Source organism: Dryobates pubescens, chromosome 1 (genome assembly GCF_014839835.1).
Source record: "Dryobates pubescens isolate bDryPub1 chromosome 1, bDryPub1.pri, whole genome shotgun sequence".
Classification (NCBI taxonomy): Eukaryota; Metazoa; Chordata; class Aves; order Piciformes; family Picidae; genus Dryobates; species Dryobates pubescens.
In genome coordinates this window covers 20,435,147-20,452,380 of record NC_071612.1, presented here as the reverse complement: position 1 = coordinate 20,452,380, position 17,234 = coordinate 20,435,147, and the positions used below count along the sequence as shown (strand labels likewise).

General features: G+C 35.7%; 1 protein-coding gene across 11 annotated transcripts in view; it reads left to right on the top strand.

Annotated features, from left to right (window-relative positions):
• The window catches only part of ERC2 (ELKS/RAB6-interacting/CAST family member 2), a 458,989-nt gene that overhangs the window by 8,665 nt on the left and 433,090 nt on the right, over positions 1–17,234 (top strand). For all 11 annotated transcript variants that reach the window (XR_008462285.1, XR_008462284.1, XR_008462281.1 and 8 more), the window contains exon 2: positions 11,108–11,912. Coding sequence is in view for 1 of the 11 variants with exons in the window: in XM_054162220.1 (XP_054018195.1) it covers positions 11,259–11,912 (654 nt within the window). In the remaining 10 variants the exon portion in view is untranslated. The remainder of the gene's footprint in view (positions 1–11,107; positions 11,913–17,234) is intronic.

Sequence of the window (17,234 nt, the reverse complement as noted above, 5' to 3'; positions counted from 1 at the left end):
GTTCTCAGCTTTTATCCCTAAAACAAACAATTGCTGTCTTTAGTTTGTATTTAATATATATATCTGTTATCAGGTAAACAGCCTTTTGTTTCAAAGACTGTTGCTATGAGTGTTGACAGTGTAGATGCTTGCTTTTGTGTGGGAATGCATAACAAGTCTTTTCCGGTATTCTACCTTTTAAGCTTGTTTGAAAAGCATGGCTTATTTTGGCATTATCAAAACATTCCTGATGCATCAGAAGTGTGACTTTTCCTGTTATATACCATTTGTAAGGAAGTATCTGGCTCATATCATGATATTTTTATTTCATCATTCCTGAGTATTTAACTGACTATATTCTGCCTTTTATTGTTAATCTCTTACAACCTTATTTGCTATTATGTACAGCAAGAGGAAAGACAGATGTCACACAAAATGTTTACAAAAGCTTTCAGGTTGAAGCAATGTCTTTAGTGTAAACACACCTATAAAAGCATTAAACCTGTATTTTTATAAACTAACTTTTTGAAGATCAAAGATGGTCTTTTCAAGACCTGATTCTAAATGATCTAAACCATCACAACAGTTCTCCATATTGGCTTCTCATTCCCAAATTTTTGGATCCTTAACTTCTTTTCCATTCTTGCATAATAATGTAACAGTTGGTGTCACAAACTTCTGCAACAATATTAGTCTTTGTAAGCTAAGTGTTGCTTACTGGGGTCTGTTAGTCTGGAGTATGCAAATGGAAAAAAAAACCCAACAATTATTCTGTAAGAAAAATTAAGGATTCTATGAGCACTGCAATTCAGTGTCATTAGCATTCATAGAAATTAGAAAGTTAACTTTTTTTTTTTTTTTTTAACTAGATCCTCACTTCCCTCAAATTTGAAGAATTTGGGCCATAATTTGCTTTGCTAAGGGTTCAGTTTTCCTTGCTTATAAACAAGGCAGGAGGAGTGTGGACTGAAATAATAAATAAACAATATGAAGTTGCAATTGCAAATTAACTTACCTGCATCACTTTTTATTGTGTACAATTTGGATGCTGCATGAGCAAGGCAAATGATACTGCAACTAAGAAAAAGAAGCTTGGCTATTTAATTGATCAAATAGATGTATTTTTTGTTACTTAAAATAATTGTTAGTTTTTTTCCTTTACTATTTCATTTACTTTTTGAAAGTAATTCAAACAATGGAAATTCGAGATGAATTGTGTCCTCATTTGATTCTTTACATAAGTTTATAACGAACTATGTATAATATTGCTAGGAAAAAATATTTTTTTAGTATATCTGGAAGTGTTTCTTGTGTGCCTCTTGGAAGTTACAGCTGTTCTGTAAGGAAGCTTTAAAAATTAAGCTTTTGTAATTATTAAGTATAAATAGGAACTAATTTATTGCTTAAAAAGGGAAGAAAGGGGCTATTCGTTGCCATTTAAAATGTCTACATAATAGAAATAACAAGAGCAGTCTTCTGGCTTTCTAAAAAACTTTCATGTTTGCTTAGATCGTGCTTATTTTTAAGCTCTAACCTCTCAGTTGAAATAGATACTTCAGTTTGTTTCAGTGTTTCTGTAAACGATTGAATAGACACTCAAGTTAGGTAAATTTTCACAAAAACAAAGCAAAATTTGCCTCATTAGATGTAATTTGGAAGGAATCCTGAAGAGTAGTATTTACTCTTTTGTTTTATTATTTTCCTCCAAAGGAGACTCTTTCAGTAAAAAATACATTTATTGTTGTTTAATAGCTATTAACCTAAAAATAGTGGGTTTTTTTTCTGGCTAACCAGGCGCCTTAGAATAATCTTCCATAAAAGACTGCAGTTTGTAAATGCAGGTTTGCATTAACAAATGAGATTTCTTACTGAGAAAGAAATAAGAGCAAGTGATTAGCAACTACAGGATGGAAGGCCTGGTGAATACAGACTAGGATACAGAATTTAGCACACAAAAGATACCTGAATACCTGCGAAGACTAAAATGTTAGGAATTCTTTCTCTAGAAACATAAAGCTTGCCAGGCCTTCAGAAATATCTTTGTATCCTGAGAAGGTCATTAAGGAAAGTTGAGAAGACTGATAAAAAATGAAGAGGTGCAGACTGCATTTTAGAGTGAATGTGCTTCTATCCCTTATTACTTGTGATTCACACCACCCGCCCCCTCCACCCCCCACCACAAATAGGATCTTAACGTTAAAAGTTGCAGAGAGAGCAGATGGCTAGCAAAACAGTGACACAGTATGTTCAGGTCTGTGAACTTTGATCAATTAAAACAGGTATTTTACCTTTCTTCCTTGAAACTCTTAACACACTTAATTCTGGCACTTAATACTATACAGTGTGATGCTGAACATCTCTGCTTCTGATAACTGACCATAAATCAAAGTGAACTTGGATAGTGGTCTATAGTCTGCATTGGAAGGCAAATTGTTGTGCATTCTGTGCGTGGTTATGCTCGCCCAGAATTGGCAGATAGGCAGCCTGATACCTTATTTTTAATAAAAATACAGTGTGTTCTCTGACAAAACCCATGAAAACTAGAAGTGATGATTCTGCTTGGCTATACAATGACCTTTTCTCTCTCTTTCTTTTATTTTCTTTCCTTTTTTTTTTTTCTTTTAAGATTTGTCTTCAGGTCTTTAATATCCAAGAAAAATAAAATAAAACAAATCTGAATTTCTCACCTCCCTTAAGCATCTTAGGAACCCCAGGGATTCTTTTGTTTGGCACATGCAGGAGTGCAGGAAAGAATTATTGTAATGAAAGTACTACAGATAAAGAATTTACTATTTCAGTGACAGAGAAGCCTAACCTTCACAGTCATGAAGGTGTCAGTTGATGAAGTTTAACTATTACTTTGATTCAAAGCCTGTTTCTAATTAATATTATGCTTTAGAAGTGTTAAAGCCATTACCATGTCTTTTACACTGTAAAAAATCTGCATTGAAAAAATAGATCTCTAATGAATGCTAGCCTTATTTTAAAATTGTGACATTTGTATAAAAGGGAATAAAAAGGATATTGTTGACTCTTCACTTAAATATACTTGAGAGTAATATAATTGGCAATTCTGTCAGAACTGCCTGGGTTTTTTTTTTTTTTTCTTTTCAAGATTTCTAGTAATGCATTTTGAGCAAATATTTCCATTGCTGGAGTTTGCCGATTGCATGGTAAGTATTAATTGCTGTCACTGCACCTGACAACATTAGAATGCCTGACAACTTCATTGTCCCTGTATGTCATTAGATGTATATTAGCAGCCGTTCCTACTTTCTTCTTTATATACTATTTCTTTTGTATGAACTAAAAGTGAAAAGCAGGCAGGTGTGATGAACTGTTCCTGTAAGGGGAAAAAATGGCAGTTCTTTCATTTAGCTTTGAGGAACGTTCAGGGACATCACCAACTTGCAAGGTCAAAAGAGACTTTGAAACTAACTCTATACACAACAATGTAGTTGTGTTTTTTATAACGAACTGCAAGAGAAAGTAGCTAAATTAATGTTTATTGACAAGCAAAAAGGAATCTATTGTGCAGATTTATGTTAGAAATGTAGATTTAGGACAGTAAGGAAATGAAAATTATGTTGCTTTTAATGTATATTGTAATGTATTTTTGCAAACTTCCAAGGAAGTTTGAGTAGTAGGAAGAAATGGGTGATTTTCTTAGTATTTAAAAATGAGTGGGAGGAATAAGTTGTTTGATAAGCAAAATACTGTATCCCCAATAAAAACAATTCAGGTCCTGTACTAATTCCATATTTTACCTTTTTTTTTTTTTTTTAACTTTATTTAAATAAGACATGCTGTGCTGCTCAGGTTAATGAGGATAACAAGCATACTGTACAACAGATATTAGTTCTCTAGTTTGCACCAGGTGGCTAGTTTTTTACCTCTTTCTGTGTGTATGTGTTTTTTAATTGCCACAGATAAGAAGAAACATGAAAATAAAATAATGTTCTCTTTTATGAGACTGTTGAACAACCGTTAATGGAGTTGATAACCAAAGTAAAACAAAAGAATGTGGGAGAAATATTTCTGCCCCTGGTTCATGACTTGAAATACTTTTTTCTGTGCTAAGTATTTAAATGATTGTTTTATTTTAATAAAATCCTTACTGTTTGCCAGGATGTGTTTTTCTATGAATCTCCCATTTGTGGGATCTCAAAATATCAGGAAGATGAGTCCTGGGGGAGAATACAGAACATTTGCTTCTACATCATCTCTTACTACTTCTCTTCTATTTTGTTGACTTTGGTTTCTTCTGGGGACCTATATAGTACTAAACAATTTTAGACAGTTTGGAAGCCATTGAGAATTTTAAAAACAGACTGATAATTTCTGTACTTACCTGTTACTATTACTTGGGGAAGACAGTTGTAAGGAAGGTGGTGCCCTTAAATCTTTTAGTAGTATTACAAATATCTGAGCTCCTAGCTGAATGTTAATATTGGCAAGTAGTTGTGCAAAGCTATTAAGTATTTGGCTAATACCCAAACTTCCTGCTGACTAGGTGATTCTGGCCAGAAGAGACACAGAAATTCTAAATCAGCCTTATGCTTTCTAAGCATAATTGTCAGGATTCTTTTTTTGTTTGTTTTGCCCTTCCTTCCCCATTCTCTGCACACCCCTTCACCTGTATTTTGGTGGCTGTTTGGGCCCCGCTATATCTATCTATGAAGATGGTGTAAAGGATCAGCATGTGAGATACACTAAGTCAGAAAGTAGCTCCATAATCAAATACTGGTTATCAGTTGATGTTGAGGAAACAGTAATACTCCTCCATATGAAACTAATAATGTGCCCGAGTTGGGGAAAAAATAAACCAAACAAAAAACAAACAAACCAACCCAAAACCCCACCCAAATTTCCAAAATACAGGAGAAGGAAGAAATCAAGTTTCTTTATCCTTCACTGCTTAGGCCCCAAAGGTTTTGGAGGAGAGACATGGAACATAACAACACATTGTGTTTTTACTGAATGGAATGTAGGAGGAATTTAATAATTTCATGAACATTTATTCAAACACCACAGGCTTTTGTCTGGCAAGATCTAGTTTCCATTTTTCTGAACCATTGTGATTTACAGAGCTCAGGAAGCAGGTAAAATACCTCCCAGTCTTTTCTGTGGCTAAACTACATAATTCTTTTGGATTTGTGAGAAGACTGACAGACACAATGTGGAAAATTCTCTCTTGTTTTAAACTTTGTGGCAATGATTTGTTTGAATAGCTTAACAATTCATTGGGTGGGGTTGTATGTGGTTTTAATGTTTTTTTTGAGGGAAGGATAAGAGTATGTAATCAGTGAAAATCAGAAATGATGGGGTTCTGTGAATACAGTATTGTAAGAAAACTGTGTAATTATGCAAAATGTAGAAGTAATGCATTTGGAAAGTAATTTGAGTGTGACAGACCTTCCATTAGCATCATATTAAAATCCTCTTTTAAGTATCCCTGATAGTTAAAAGTCAAATAAAATGCAATGTCTAAGACTTCAGTGATGGGGATAATGTGAACTCATGATGTTATTGTCTGCAGAGTGCAGGTGATAAGATGAGGCAGATATGTGGAAAATAAGCTAAGCCCAAGATAGAAAAGCCATTAGGAAGTATTTTAGCATGAAATAGACTGTTTATTTGCTGTGATTTTCAAGGTTGATAAGAGCATGGAGGGGGGAGAAGCATCTTGCATCCTCCATCCCCCATGAATGCATGCTTATCTTTTTGGATCCCTTACATAGTTTTGTTTGCTGTGTGGTTAACATCAAAATTATAATGGTTAGGTTTTAAGCCATACATTATTAGATTAGAAAATATTGTTTAAAGTAATAAAATATTGAGACAAATAGATGACCATCTGTTTTTTTCTAGAGCTATTAAGCTGATTTGGATTTCAAAACTCAAAATAACCTTTTATGGGGAAATGCGTGCAGTAGGGTTGCAATCTATCCCAGACCAGACTGAATGAATCTGGGTGATTTTTTTTGCCTCTGGTTTTTTTTTTTTTTTTTTTTTTTTTTTTTTGAGGGATATAACCTTTGTGAATTGTATTTGAGCTCTTTTGTGCTTGCTACTGTGACACCTGCAGCTTCTTGGCTTCTATAAAATAGGGCGGGTTTGTCTCTCTAGTTGTGGGCATAATGTTCTTGTCAATACAGCTCTCCTATCCTCCTAATAATATGTGAAATCCTTATACTTCCTCTTGATTACATTTATCTTTCTCTCCCCTTGTAGCACAATGCATAAGGGTTATGCTCTAGTTTGGCAAAACCAAATATTGGGTGAAAACTGTTTAATAATAATAATAATTCCCCTGTCCCTGCCATCCCATCCTGTGTCATGTTGTGTCCCTCCCCTTCCCCCTCCCCCCCCCAATTAAGATATCAATAAAAGAAAGGAATGTAGTTTACAGATAAAATTGTCTTTATCTAATCTGCCCAATCTTAAGTTCAGTGAAACAGCTCTGTGTCAGCAGGTTCTATGGGAAGATGGGAGAAGGCATCTTCTCTTTTTCTCCAGACAGTAGATGATGATCTGTGTGGCAATTGCGGAGGCCCTGAGGCTGATATTACTTCTTCATGTCTCCAGTTCCTGATGTGTTGAGACACACAGTAAATCCTCCTGAAGCTAGGAAGGCTCCATGTATAAGCAGGGAAGAGCAGAAAATTCTGTAGGTGCTTGTCTCCCTTCTTCTATAAAGCAAAGGTATATGGCTACTACTGTCTGAGACACTTTACAGTCATAAAGGAAAGCATGAGGTTTATCCTTAAGATGTGGGTCTTTCCAAAAAGTATACTTGCAAACATTTTCTTTTTTTCCAGGTGTTTTTCAAGAAAGTCAATCTGTGTAATTCAGGATGTAGGATGTAATAAATTGTAAATGAAAGTAGAGATAAACTGTAAGAATATCTTTAAATCAGGATTTCCAGCTTTTGCACTCTGAGCTATCCTTAGTAGGCTATGAAATTAAGAAATCCAAGCATATCATCATTGTGCTTGCACTTTCTACTTCACAGTCTCCATCTTGATTGGAGTATTTTTAGGGGAAAAATAAAAATAATAATTGAAAATGTTACAATAATCAAACTTATTTGGTGGTGTACTACTCTTTTCCCGTTGCTTTGAGAATTTTCACAGGCATATGAAAATTACAATGTTAAATCAGTATGTGAACTTGTACAGTAAAGAACTCCAGAGAGACGTTAGCCTCCTTTTGGATGAGGGATAATGATTCCCTTTTTCATTAGGGCTCGATGGTAAGCATTAGAGGTAAGCGTTGTCTGTTTTGAGCTGAGAACATCTCAAGATTTCACACATGAAAAGAAGACAGACCACAGCTAATGTCCTGGTTTTAACTCGGGTGGCAGCTGAGTCCCAGCTGTCCAGTTACAACAGAGGGGTTTTCACCTTCGCCCAACCTCCTCCCCTCTGAGTGGGCAAGGAGGAAAAGAGCCGGGAAAGCTGAAATGTCAGTTAAGATAATGATAATTTGCTATTGTAGGGATACCAGACTACACAAAGGGGAAAAACAAACAAACAAAGCCCCACCACCCACAACAACAAACCAAAACAAACCCACAAAAACAAAACAGGAGAAAAGATACTAGCATACACAGCAGATGAAACCGCAATAACTGCCACCCTGTGCAAACTGAAACTGGAACAGAAGGGGAAACCCCAGCCTGGAAACCCAAAAAGCCTCCCAAACCCCGAGACCATAACAAACCCCACCAAAACAAACAACAAAACAGGAAGCTTTACAAACTATAGAATATATTATGAGTCCCATAAGCCTGAGCCAATCTCTTTTCCTGTCATACAGTGAGCATGATGTGAGCGTGGTGTACAATATATGATCCAGCTTGCTCTGTGCCAGTGCTGGGGAGGGGTGGAGGGGACGTAGTCTTGTCCCTCCATCCCACTTCACTCATCCTCCCCCTAGTGGGGCCAGTCAGCTTAAACCAATACAGCTAATAAACTCTAAATGGCAAAGCAAATACTTAAATGTAAGAGCCTGAAAGAAAAGGATAAGTAGGATATTAAGTGACTCGAAAGAAGAAACATAAATTACTTATTTGTCAGGCTGTGGCAATGGAAAGAAAAAAATAGTATTGATGTAAGGGTATCCTATACCTGTGGTTTTGAGCATCGACAAATCTGCATCAAAACCCACTACCTGGCCATGTCTTGGGTCTGCTGTATCTAAAAATATTTAATTGTATCCAGCTTAAATTGACAGTGACAGTTTATGTTAACAATCTTAGTTTTTCGCCAGGCCAGATTTATTCCACCACCACTGCCACCACCCTGTCCCTCCTCTTTTCTTCCATGGAAGAATTGTATCAATCTAAAAGACAGTTGCTTTTATGCAGGATCTACCATGAGCCGGTGGAAGTAAAATGATCTTTTGTGAGAACCTCTTTAAAGGAGCTACAGAACTTTTTCTGGAAACTAGAAATACGAAAGCACGGATTCCTTGGTGCATTGGGTAACATTATTTGGCTAGAGGATAGCTGGGACTTGAGAATTAGGATAAGCAGTTGCATTGCCCCTAGTCACCATGATGAGAGACAGTTTTTATTAATCAATGCATTGAAGTTGAGATGGCAGAAAAACTATAACAGGTTGTGGTGGGTTTGGTTTGGTTTTGTTTGGGGTTTTTTTTGGTGCAACAAGCTGTGGATCGTCTCTTGAGTGCTAGGTGACAACTGAAAATACTCATGACAAAATATTGAGATTTGAAAATATAAATCAGCAAGTTATATCAGGTTATTTTTTCATCTCTGTGCCTTAGGGCAGAGTTCTGGAAAGTGTTAAGATATTTTCAGGGCTTGAGAAGTTGAATCAGGCTTTTGCTTCTAGAGTTAAAAATACTATTTTTGAGTTCTGTGATCCTGAAGTAGAAAAGAGTTGCTAGAATGTCATTTTGTATCTATGTCTTCCTAAATAGTTAAACTACATTTTCTCATCAAAATAGGTATCCCTGCTTTGTGTTATGCATAGCCCAACTGTTTGAACATGGCAAAAAAGCAGTAATGTTTTATGACAGAATTACTGGTCTTATTAAAATAGTTTGTATGGAACAGTGTTGTGTTAGCTTGTTTGATCCATTTTGCCAAGGGCAATGTTTGCATTGAAATGAATTACTTTTAATGGAGCAGCCTGGGTGCAGGACAAAGAGTTCAGTGTTTCCAAATTATCAATGTTGAATAAATACCACATTTTTTATTTTCCCCAGCACCCATAGTGGCTTTGTCATCAATGTTTCAGTGCAGAGTAGTGTCATGCCTTCGACTTCTAAATCTTGTGATTCTTGACACGAGACTCTTAGGACCTCTTGGGAAAGAGGTGAAAATCCCCTGGAATGGCCACTGTGGATAATAGTAGTTGAAAAAAGTTGAACAAGTTAGAACATGCTGGCTAATGAGGAGAAAGAATTTCTCAGAGAGAGTTGTTAGCCATTGGAATGGGCTGCTCAGGGAGGTGGTGGAGTCACCATCCCTGGAGGTGTTCAAGAGGGGTTGGATGTGGCAATTGGTGCCATGGTCTAGTAGTCAGGAGGTCTTGGGTGAGAGGTTGGGCTTGATGATCTTTGAGGTCTTTTCCAACCTTGTTGATTCTATGATTCTAATTTGGATGCATACTGATAATTCAAATGAAAAAAAAAATGCTTTAGACTATGCTGGCTAATAAACTTGATGAAAATGTAGCCTATGCTAAGCAGTTTTTGGAAATCAGATAAGCCATGTGATACATGATTCTGTGAGTTAATGGGGGGTCAGCAGAGAACAAAGCATGTTTCTTGTTTGCTGACATCATTCATATCCATAATGTTTCATGCTAATAGCATTGGTGAGGATTTAATTTGCTAGACCTTATTAATAAATATGAGATAAAACCATCCTTCTGCTCCTGCATCAAGAGTTTTTTCACAGTAAAGGTAGAGCAGATGTTTTAAAACACTGGAAAATAATGTGTCTGTAGATAACAAGGGTGCCTTGAAGGTATGGTTAAAGATTACTTGATATGACTGAATCCACCTTCTACCTTTGAAGTAAGTGATACTAGATCTGGTTAATGGCCACCAATTTAATTAATACCTTGAATTTATTGAAATGGTCAGCCTTGCTTAAAAAAAATTAGTGGGCCTACCTAATCCTACAGTCCTACTGTATGTTTATATTTGTGCTGGGTTAAGTTAATGAATATGCTTGAAACTTGGTAAAGGTATAATGATAATATTGAAGAATTTAAAACCAGCATTGGGCTGTCTGTTGGATTAAATAAATTACAAGGATATTTCTGTCAAAGTAATAATATGGTATCTATAGGAAAAAAATAAAGTTATAGTTCACAAGCATTTCTTTTCTAAATGAAAATCTAGATTATTGTCTTGCAGCCTCTTCCTGAGAAGCTCATTATCAACAAATGATATCAAGCTAATACTTCACTGAACAAATAATACTTTCTTGGAATACCCTGCAATTGTTTGGAATAAAATAATCACTTGAATTTGCTTAGGTTTATTGTTCATTTTTCTTACTACAGTGTCTTTTTACTGGTTACAGATGAGCTATTGGAAACTCCGTTTCCTTCATCTCTTTTCCGATCCATAACCCTGTTTGTTAATCTACCAAAAAAAGCCTCCAAACCCTCCATTTCTTTGTTCTATCTTAATTGATCTTATATGATGAAAGAATTTGCAGGACTACTGAAATTCTGCTTTCATGCTATCTTTTGAAAATGTAATGTCTGAGTTTGGGTAGTTCTTAGAGTCAGCAAGTTTTTCTTTATCTCGTTCAGTCATTGTCAGTTGTTTAAGCCCATTCACATATTAGCTAAGATAAGTTTTTGAGGCTGTGTTGCAACATAAAGTGTGTGAAAACTAAGTCAAAATATCATGCTATTTTGTAGCAAGAAAGAATTGAGCAGTTTTTTCTTTTGAAATAAATTAGTTTGAAAATGCATTTTTAACTAGTCATTCTAAATACAAAATGCATAATAAATTTTGGGTTTAAATTAATTACTCTAGGAAGTGGGTTACTTACTTTTTAAATATATATGCTGGTTACTTGTAAACCTATTTTCCAAGATGAAAATTTGCTTAATTTTGTGATATCTCTTTCCAGGTCTCTGACTTCAAAGGAACAATAGATTTTTTTTTTGCCTACTGGAAGAATGCAGTGAAACTGCCAATATTTCTAGCCGGAAATATAAATTTAATATTCAACTTTAGTGTTACTAATTTCTTACTAAACAGTACCTCAAAGTAGAAGAAAAATGTATGGAAGTGCAAGAACAATCAGCAACTTAGAAGGAAGTCCTGCCAGGTCTCCTCGTTTGCCAAGATCTCCTCGCCTGGGTCACAGGCGAACAAGTAGTGGAGGAGGAGGAACTGGTAAGACACTATCAATGGAGAACATCCAGTCCCTTAATGCAGCCTATGCAACTTCTGGACCAATGTATCTGAGTGACCATGAAGGTGTAGCTTCTACTACTTTCCCAAAGGGCACAATGACTCTTGGAAGGGCTACAAATCGAGCTATGTATGGTGGTCGAGTCACAGCTATGGGGAGCAGTCCTAATATTGCTTCAGCCGGACTTTCGCACACAGATGTCCTTTCTTATAGTGATCAGCATGGAGGTCTGACCACATCTTCACATCATCACCACCATCAAGTTCCTTCTATGCTGAGACAGGTTAGAGATAGTACCATGTTAGACCTGCAAGCTCAACTTAAGGAACTACAGAGGGAGAATGATCTTCTCAGAAAAGAACTCGACATTAAGGACAGCAAGCTAGGATCGTCCATGAATAGCATCAAAACCTTCTGGAGCCCTGAGCTAAAGAAAGAAAGAGTATTGAGGAAAGAAGAGGCAGCCAGAATGTCAGTTCTTAAAGAACAAATGAGAGTTTCTCATGAAGAAAATCAGGTAAGTAATTCTGAAAGTTTCTTTCTGTTGTCTTACAGCTGAAGCATGTGATGCTTTAATTATGGTACAGTATCCTATGCTGGAGCAACTCTGATATTTGCAACAAGAGTTCTATTCCTGTGTCTTGACCTGTCTGCCTCTAGCTGCTAAGCAGTAGGAAAACACGTCAATAAGAATCTGAAAGCTGGTTATAATTTTTGTCATGCAACATTCTTTCACAGTATAGCTGAAGAGAATGATTGTCACTACCCTTTTCTTACGTTTCAGACTTTCTCTAGTGTTTTTTTTTTTTTTTTTTTTTTTTTGTAGAAACAATTTAAATATACTTAGAAATCTGTTCTGAAGTGGCAAATGAGCCATTTTTGTAAAGGTATGAACATCCAGAGGCATATTTTGTATGAACTCTATAGGAATTTAGCTGCCCAGTTTTTTAGAACATACGATATTAAATCCCCATAAGCAATCTTTTGTAATTCTGTGTTACAGAATGAAGTTCTGTTTTCAGCAATGTTTCAGAGACCCAAGTGTCAGAAAAAGAGCATCCTGTAAATATGTGTTTCCAATACTTCTATTCGTAGCATAATGTTGTTTCCCAAAGTTGTAAAATATTAAATTATTTTGTTATGGATGTATAAAGCTGTGAGGTCAAGCTTTGAGATGCTGTGCTGTTTTCACCAAGCTATACAAAACAGTGGCACAGAACAGATCAAAAAAATTCTCATAGTGTTGTCTCCATGCACTTTTTGGCTGCTGATCTTATTTTAAAGCTGCTCCTTTTTAGACCATCTGTCAACTTTCCCCAGACAGAAACACAATGCTGTGTTTCTCTCACTTCCAGATTCTCAATCTAAACTTCTTTGCTGGCAGGCAGCATCAACTAAAATTTATAATTTACTTCCAAGCTGGTGATCATCAGTGCTTCTCACCAAACTTTCCACTTCTTGGGCATGTCATGGCCCTAAATATCTGTACAACTAACAAGCCTAATAGCATTTACTTCAGGGGGAAACAGAATGGGCTTTGATTAGGAATTCAGTACAATGAATCAGTTTATTATTTTTATCTATAACTTCTGCCAGATGGACAGTAATAGTTTCTGAATATTTATAGTAGTTACACTTGGATATTGTTAGAACCAATATTATAAAAAACATGTTTGTTTGGAGGTTCTGCTATTCAAAAGCCATACTGTTCAGACATTGTAAATAGTTGGTGTTACCTTAGCAGTATGAGAAATATTTGAATACTCTGGTTTGATCGCCTTTCTTACAGAAATGTCACAGTAGTATCTTGTGTTGGCATTTGGAATCTGCATCTGGTATTTAGAGATTTTGTCACCTGCCAAAATGATTAGGAATTTTTTTTTTTTGCCTAGAAGCTATTTCCTTATCTTGAGGGGGAAGTAAATTTTCAACTCTGAGTCCTCCCATTCTTACTTTCATTTCATAGAAGCTATGAAAGAGCTAAGAGCACTTGTTAAAAATACCTTCATTTCATGAAATGAAGGTATTTTTAACAAGTGCTCTTAGTTTCTTTTAAGGGTGAAACTATATTATCCTGTGTATTTAACATGAATCCTTACTTTATAGTAAAATAACTTAAAGACCGAGTAGGCCAGTATTCCATTGCTAACCGTTGAATAGACCTACTATACAGTGCTGTCTCAACTGAGTATGCTTTATGATCCAGCTACAGTTCCTGTGTGCTTAGTTATTCTCAGTGGTCTTTGTTTGAATTAAGCCACTTGCTTTTGGACCTTATGTAAAATGCTAGTGTCCACAACCTCTTAAGACAATGAATCCCTCAGCTTGGCGTGCCATGTAAAGAACCACTGCGTCTCATTTGGTTTTGCAGTAGACTTTGGCTGCTTTTGCCAGGACTTCCTGTTTCTTGTACTGGAAGAAACAGTTAGTAGTGGATGTCTGGTGCTGGTCTTACGGTGGTCTGTGATTTTATGGGGCACCATCATCACATCTCTCTATCAGTTCTTTCCCAGACAGGAGAACTTTAGCAAATGTGATTGTTCTTTCATGAAACTGTGACCTTTCTTTGATTTTTCTGATTTTTTTAAAAAAAATTGTTTTTCAGTCTTTTGGCTTATGTATTTCCCAACACAGTTGTAGAATAGGTTATGCATTGATATTATAGTGTTTGTTGCTTTATTCTGTATTTTTCTCCCAACAATCCTCAATTTGATCTTTCTGGATTTATTTTTAATGGCTACTGTGTACTGAGCTAATATTTTAATGGAATGATTTGTCATAGCTGAAGAGTCTCACCAATGGTTACAGTTTAGATCTCAGCTTGTTATGCATGAAGGGAGGATTATTTTCACTTGTGTATAGCTTCACATTTATCTCCCTCAATTTCATCAGCCAGCCCTTGTGTAGCTGCTTAGTCTTACAAAAATCCTTCTTTGCATTTGACTTTTGTCTTTACTGCCCTGAATAACATAATATAATGAAGAAAATTAGTCATCTTACTGTTCCCCCTGTTCTCTGGGTTGCTTAGAATATGTCAGAAGGTACAAAGCCTAGCCACAGGTTCCAGCAAAACTCCACAGGGGCCTTCAGTTGGTTTTATGACTTGACCATGTGTTTCTGCTATTTCCTCTCACATAAATATTTGATTATGAATGAAAGGACCATCTCATCTAATTGCTGCTCAGTTCTCTTACAAGCATTTGGAGGAGTCTTTCTGAAGGAATGGCTTTGGAAGTGTAAGATGGCTCTGTCAGCTAGTTTGTCAGTTGTATTATCTACATGGTTATTGATTCTTTCAAACAACTCATTTCACTTAAAGTTTTGAAGACAAAGTCATATGATCTCTCACATCTGTACCAGAACTTGATAGATCTGTCCTTGTGTGTCTGAGTGTTACTGGCTTATGAAACTTCCTTTCTTAAACCCAGAGATTTTTCTTACTGAAATGCTAAAAACTGTTTTCAGATTGGCTGGTCATGATGAAGTTGAATGGGGCCTTTAGCCTCACATCCAACTTTGAGAACTCATGGGAGACTTGAGAGAGGGATTTGATATTTCTAGTGCAGTTCTGGAAAGAGATTATAAGAAGAATCAAAGAAAAAATATTTGTAAACTATTTTTTTTTTTTAAATTGTTAAGTATTTCTAACATATCAGGAATATAGGAAAGAAATACAAAAAAAGGATTAACAGTCGTGGATTTGTCAAGAATAATGTCTTGGCTGACAGGAAAACAGGCTTTATGCATAAAGGCTCAGAAGTTTTTCATTAGCAAGCTGGTGGGAAGGACAGAAGGTGAAATTGTGGTTATATGGGTTCCTATCTAATAGGAAGACTGTTGAGATGTAATCATCTATGTAAATGTGGCACTTAGGGACATGGTTTAGTGTTGGGTCAGTGGTTGGATTCGATGATCTTGGAGGTCTTTTCTCAATGATCTTGGAGGTCTTTTCCAACCTTAATGATTCCATGATTCATGGTGAAATTTGAAACATGTTTAGTAGGATTAAGTATGTATTTGTCACATGTTTGAGTCTCTCATCAGTGTTCTGAATTATTATTACACACCCAGATAATGTCAAGCTGGGAAGGGTTTAAAACATGCTTGTAAACAGGATTTTTGTCGAAGATTACTTTTGAAATACATGCTTTTAGCACCTGCTTTTTGGTATTACAAAGTTAGTTGTTGTGTCTTTCTGTTCTTCGTATTCTTTGTGATGTTTTCTCATCGCATATTTCATATTATTCTATATATGAATGGATTATATACATAGGGGCAGGGAGTACTCTAAATGTTTTTAACTGTTTAAAGTAGTTCTTCACCTTGAAATTATCCATTTGGAGTCTCTCAACTGGAGATTTTTCTTTTCTCCAGGTAGTTATTCTTTCTAATCTTGCTTGAATGTATTGTGTGTAAGAGTTAATGTTTTAACAGAGAGCAAAAGGCTATGAAGTGGAAAGTACTGGAAAGATACAAGAAACTATTCAGCTGTTTGTTCCCAGGAATGTTGCCTATTGTTCAAAAAGAGGGAGAACTAGCTTATCCAGTTGGAGTAGCTGGTTCTAAGACAACATATTCACGTTTCTCAGTTGACATGCTGCTTTTATTACATTATAACTGAATTAGTTTTGCTGTGACATTTTCAAAATAAACTGTAAACTCAGTTGCACAAAATAATTCCCCCTTTCCCTACCTATAAATATTGCTATTAATATTACATAATTACTGCAAAATGAATCACTGTGTGCAGTGAGCAGTGGTTCTCTTTTATTTGTGATATGGTTATATGTTGCTGTGGGAAACAATAAAAACGTATGAAGAAGCTCACCACTTCTTAACATTACCCAGTGGTTTCCATGTCAGGGATCAACCCTGTCTGCTTCCAAACTGAGTGCTCGATTGCTGTGGCCTCTAAATGCAGGTCAAAGGTCAAAGGAAGTTGATTATCTGTTATCTCCTCGCTGTCCACTTCTGACACTGTCATCTTTTTCTGAGATGCTTTGCTTATGCCCATTGAATTTCTGGAGATTTGATCCTAGTCAAAGCTGCAGGGAGTTGCCAGAAACTGGCTATTCAGTTTGAATTCCAGGCAGGCTATTTTCTTCATTAACATGCACTGAAGTATAGATTTGATTATGGATTGGAAAGGTGGTCCTCCATTGTTTCTAAATACTAGAGGAGGGTTTTTTTGTGGGGGGATTTTTTTTTGAGGTGTGGGGGTTTTTTTAATTGTTTGGGTTTTTTTGTCTATAAATACCTTTCAGTATGTCTCATTGTCTCTGTGTAAATATGTGTAACACTACAAGTTTTGAAGCTGTTTGTGAGTATTCATGAAGTACACGGTTACCCACAAAAGGTAAAGCTCGTAACCTGAGAAATGCAAATGTTCTGTTCATGTTTTACTGTGCTTCCTGAGGTATGTTATCACATTAATAAATTAATTTGTGAAGAATAATGAAAAAAAGTACTTTTTTTTTAAACTAAATGCTTGTCTTTTCAAGACAAAGTAATCAATTTGAATAGGATTAAACAGTAAAGTTTAAGGTTATTTTAAAGCCAGCTGTTTCAGCACATTTGTTCATCTTATTTTCTGTTTTTCACTGTACTGTTGTTTCTTGCTTTCTTCATCTTCTAAAAATACTTTTGTTTTAAAAGATGCATGCTTACATATTGATTTTTAACCTTTTGTTTGATGTTTTCACTGTTTCCTTTGTTTAAATTCATGTACATTGATGGCAATTTAGGTAAGTGCAAAATATTTCTTCTTTACACTTTTTAAAAACAGACAAAGTCCTTTAGCATTTAAATATGTAGAATAGATTAAACATTTATTACAGAG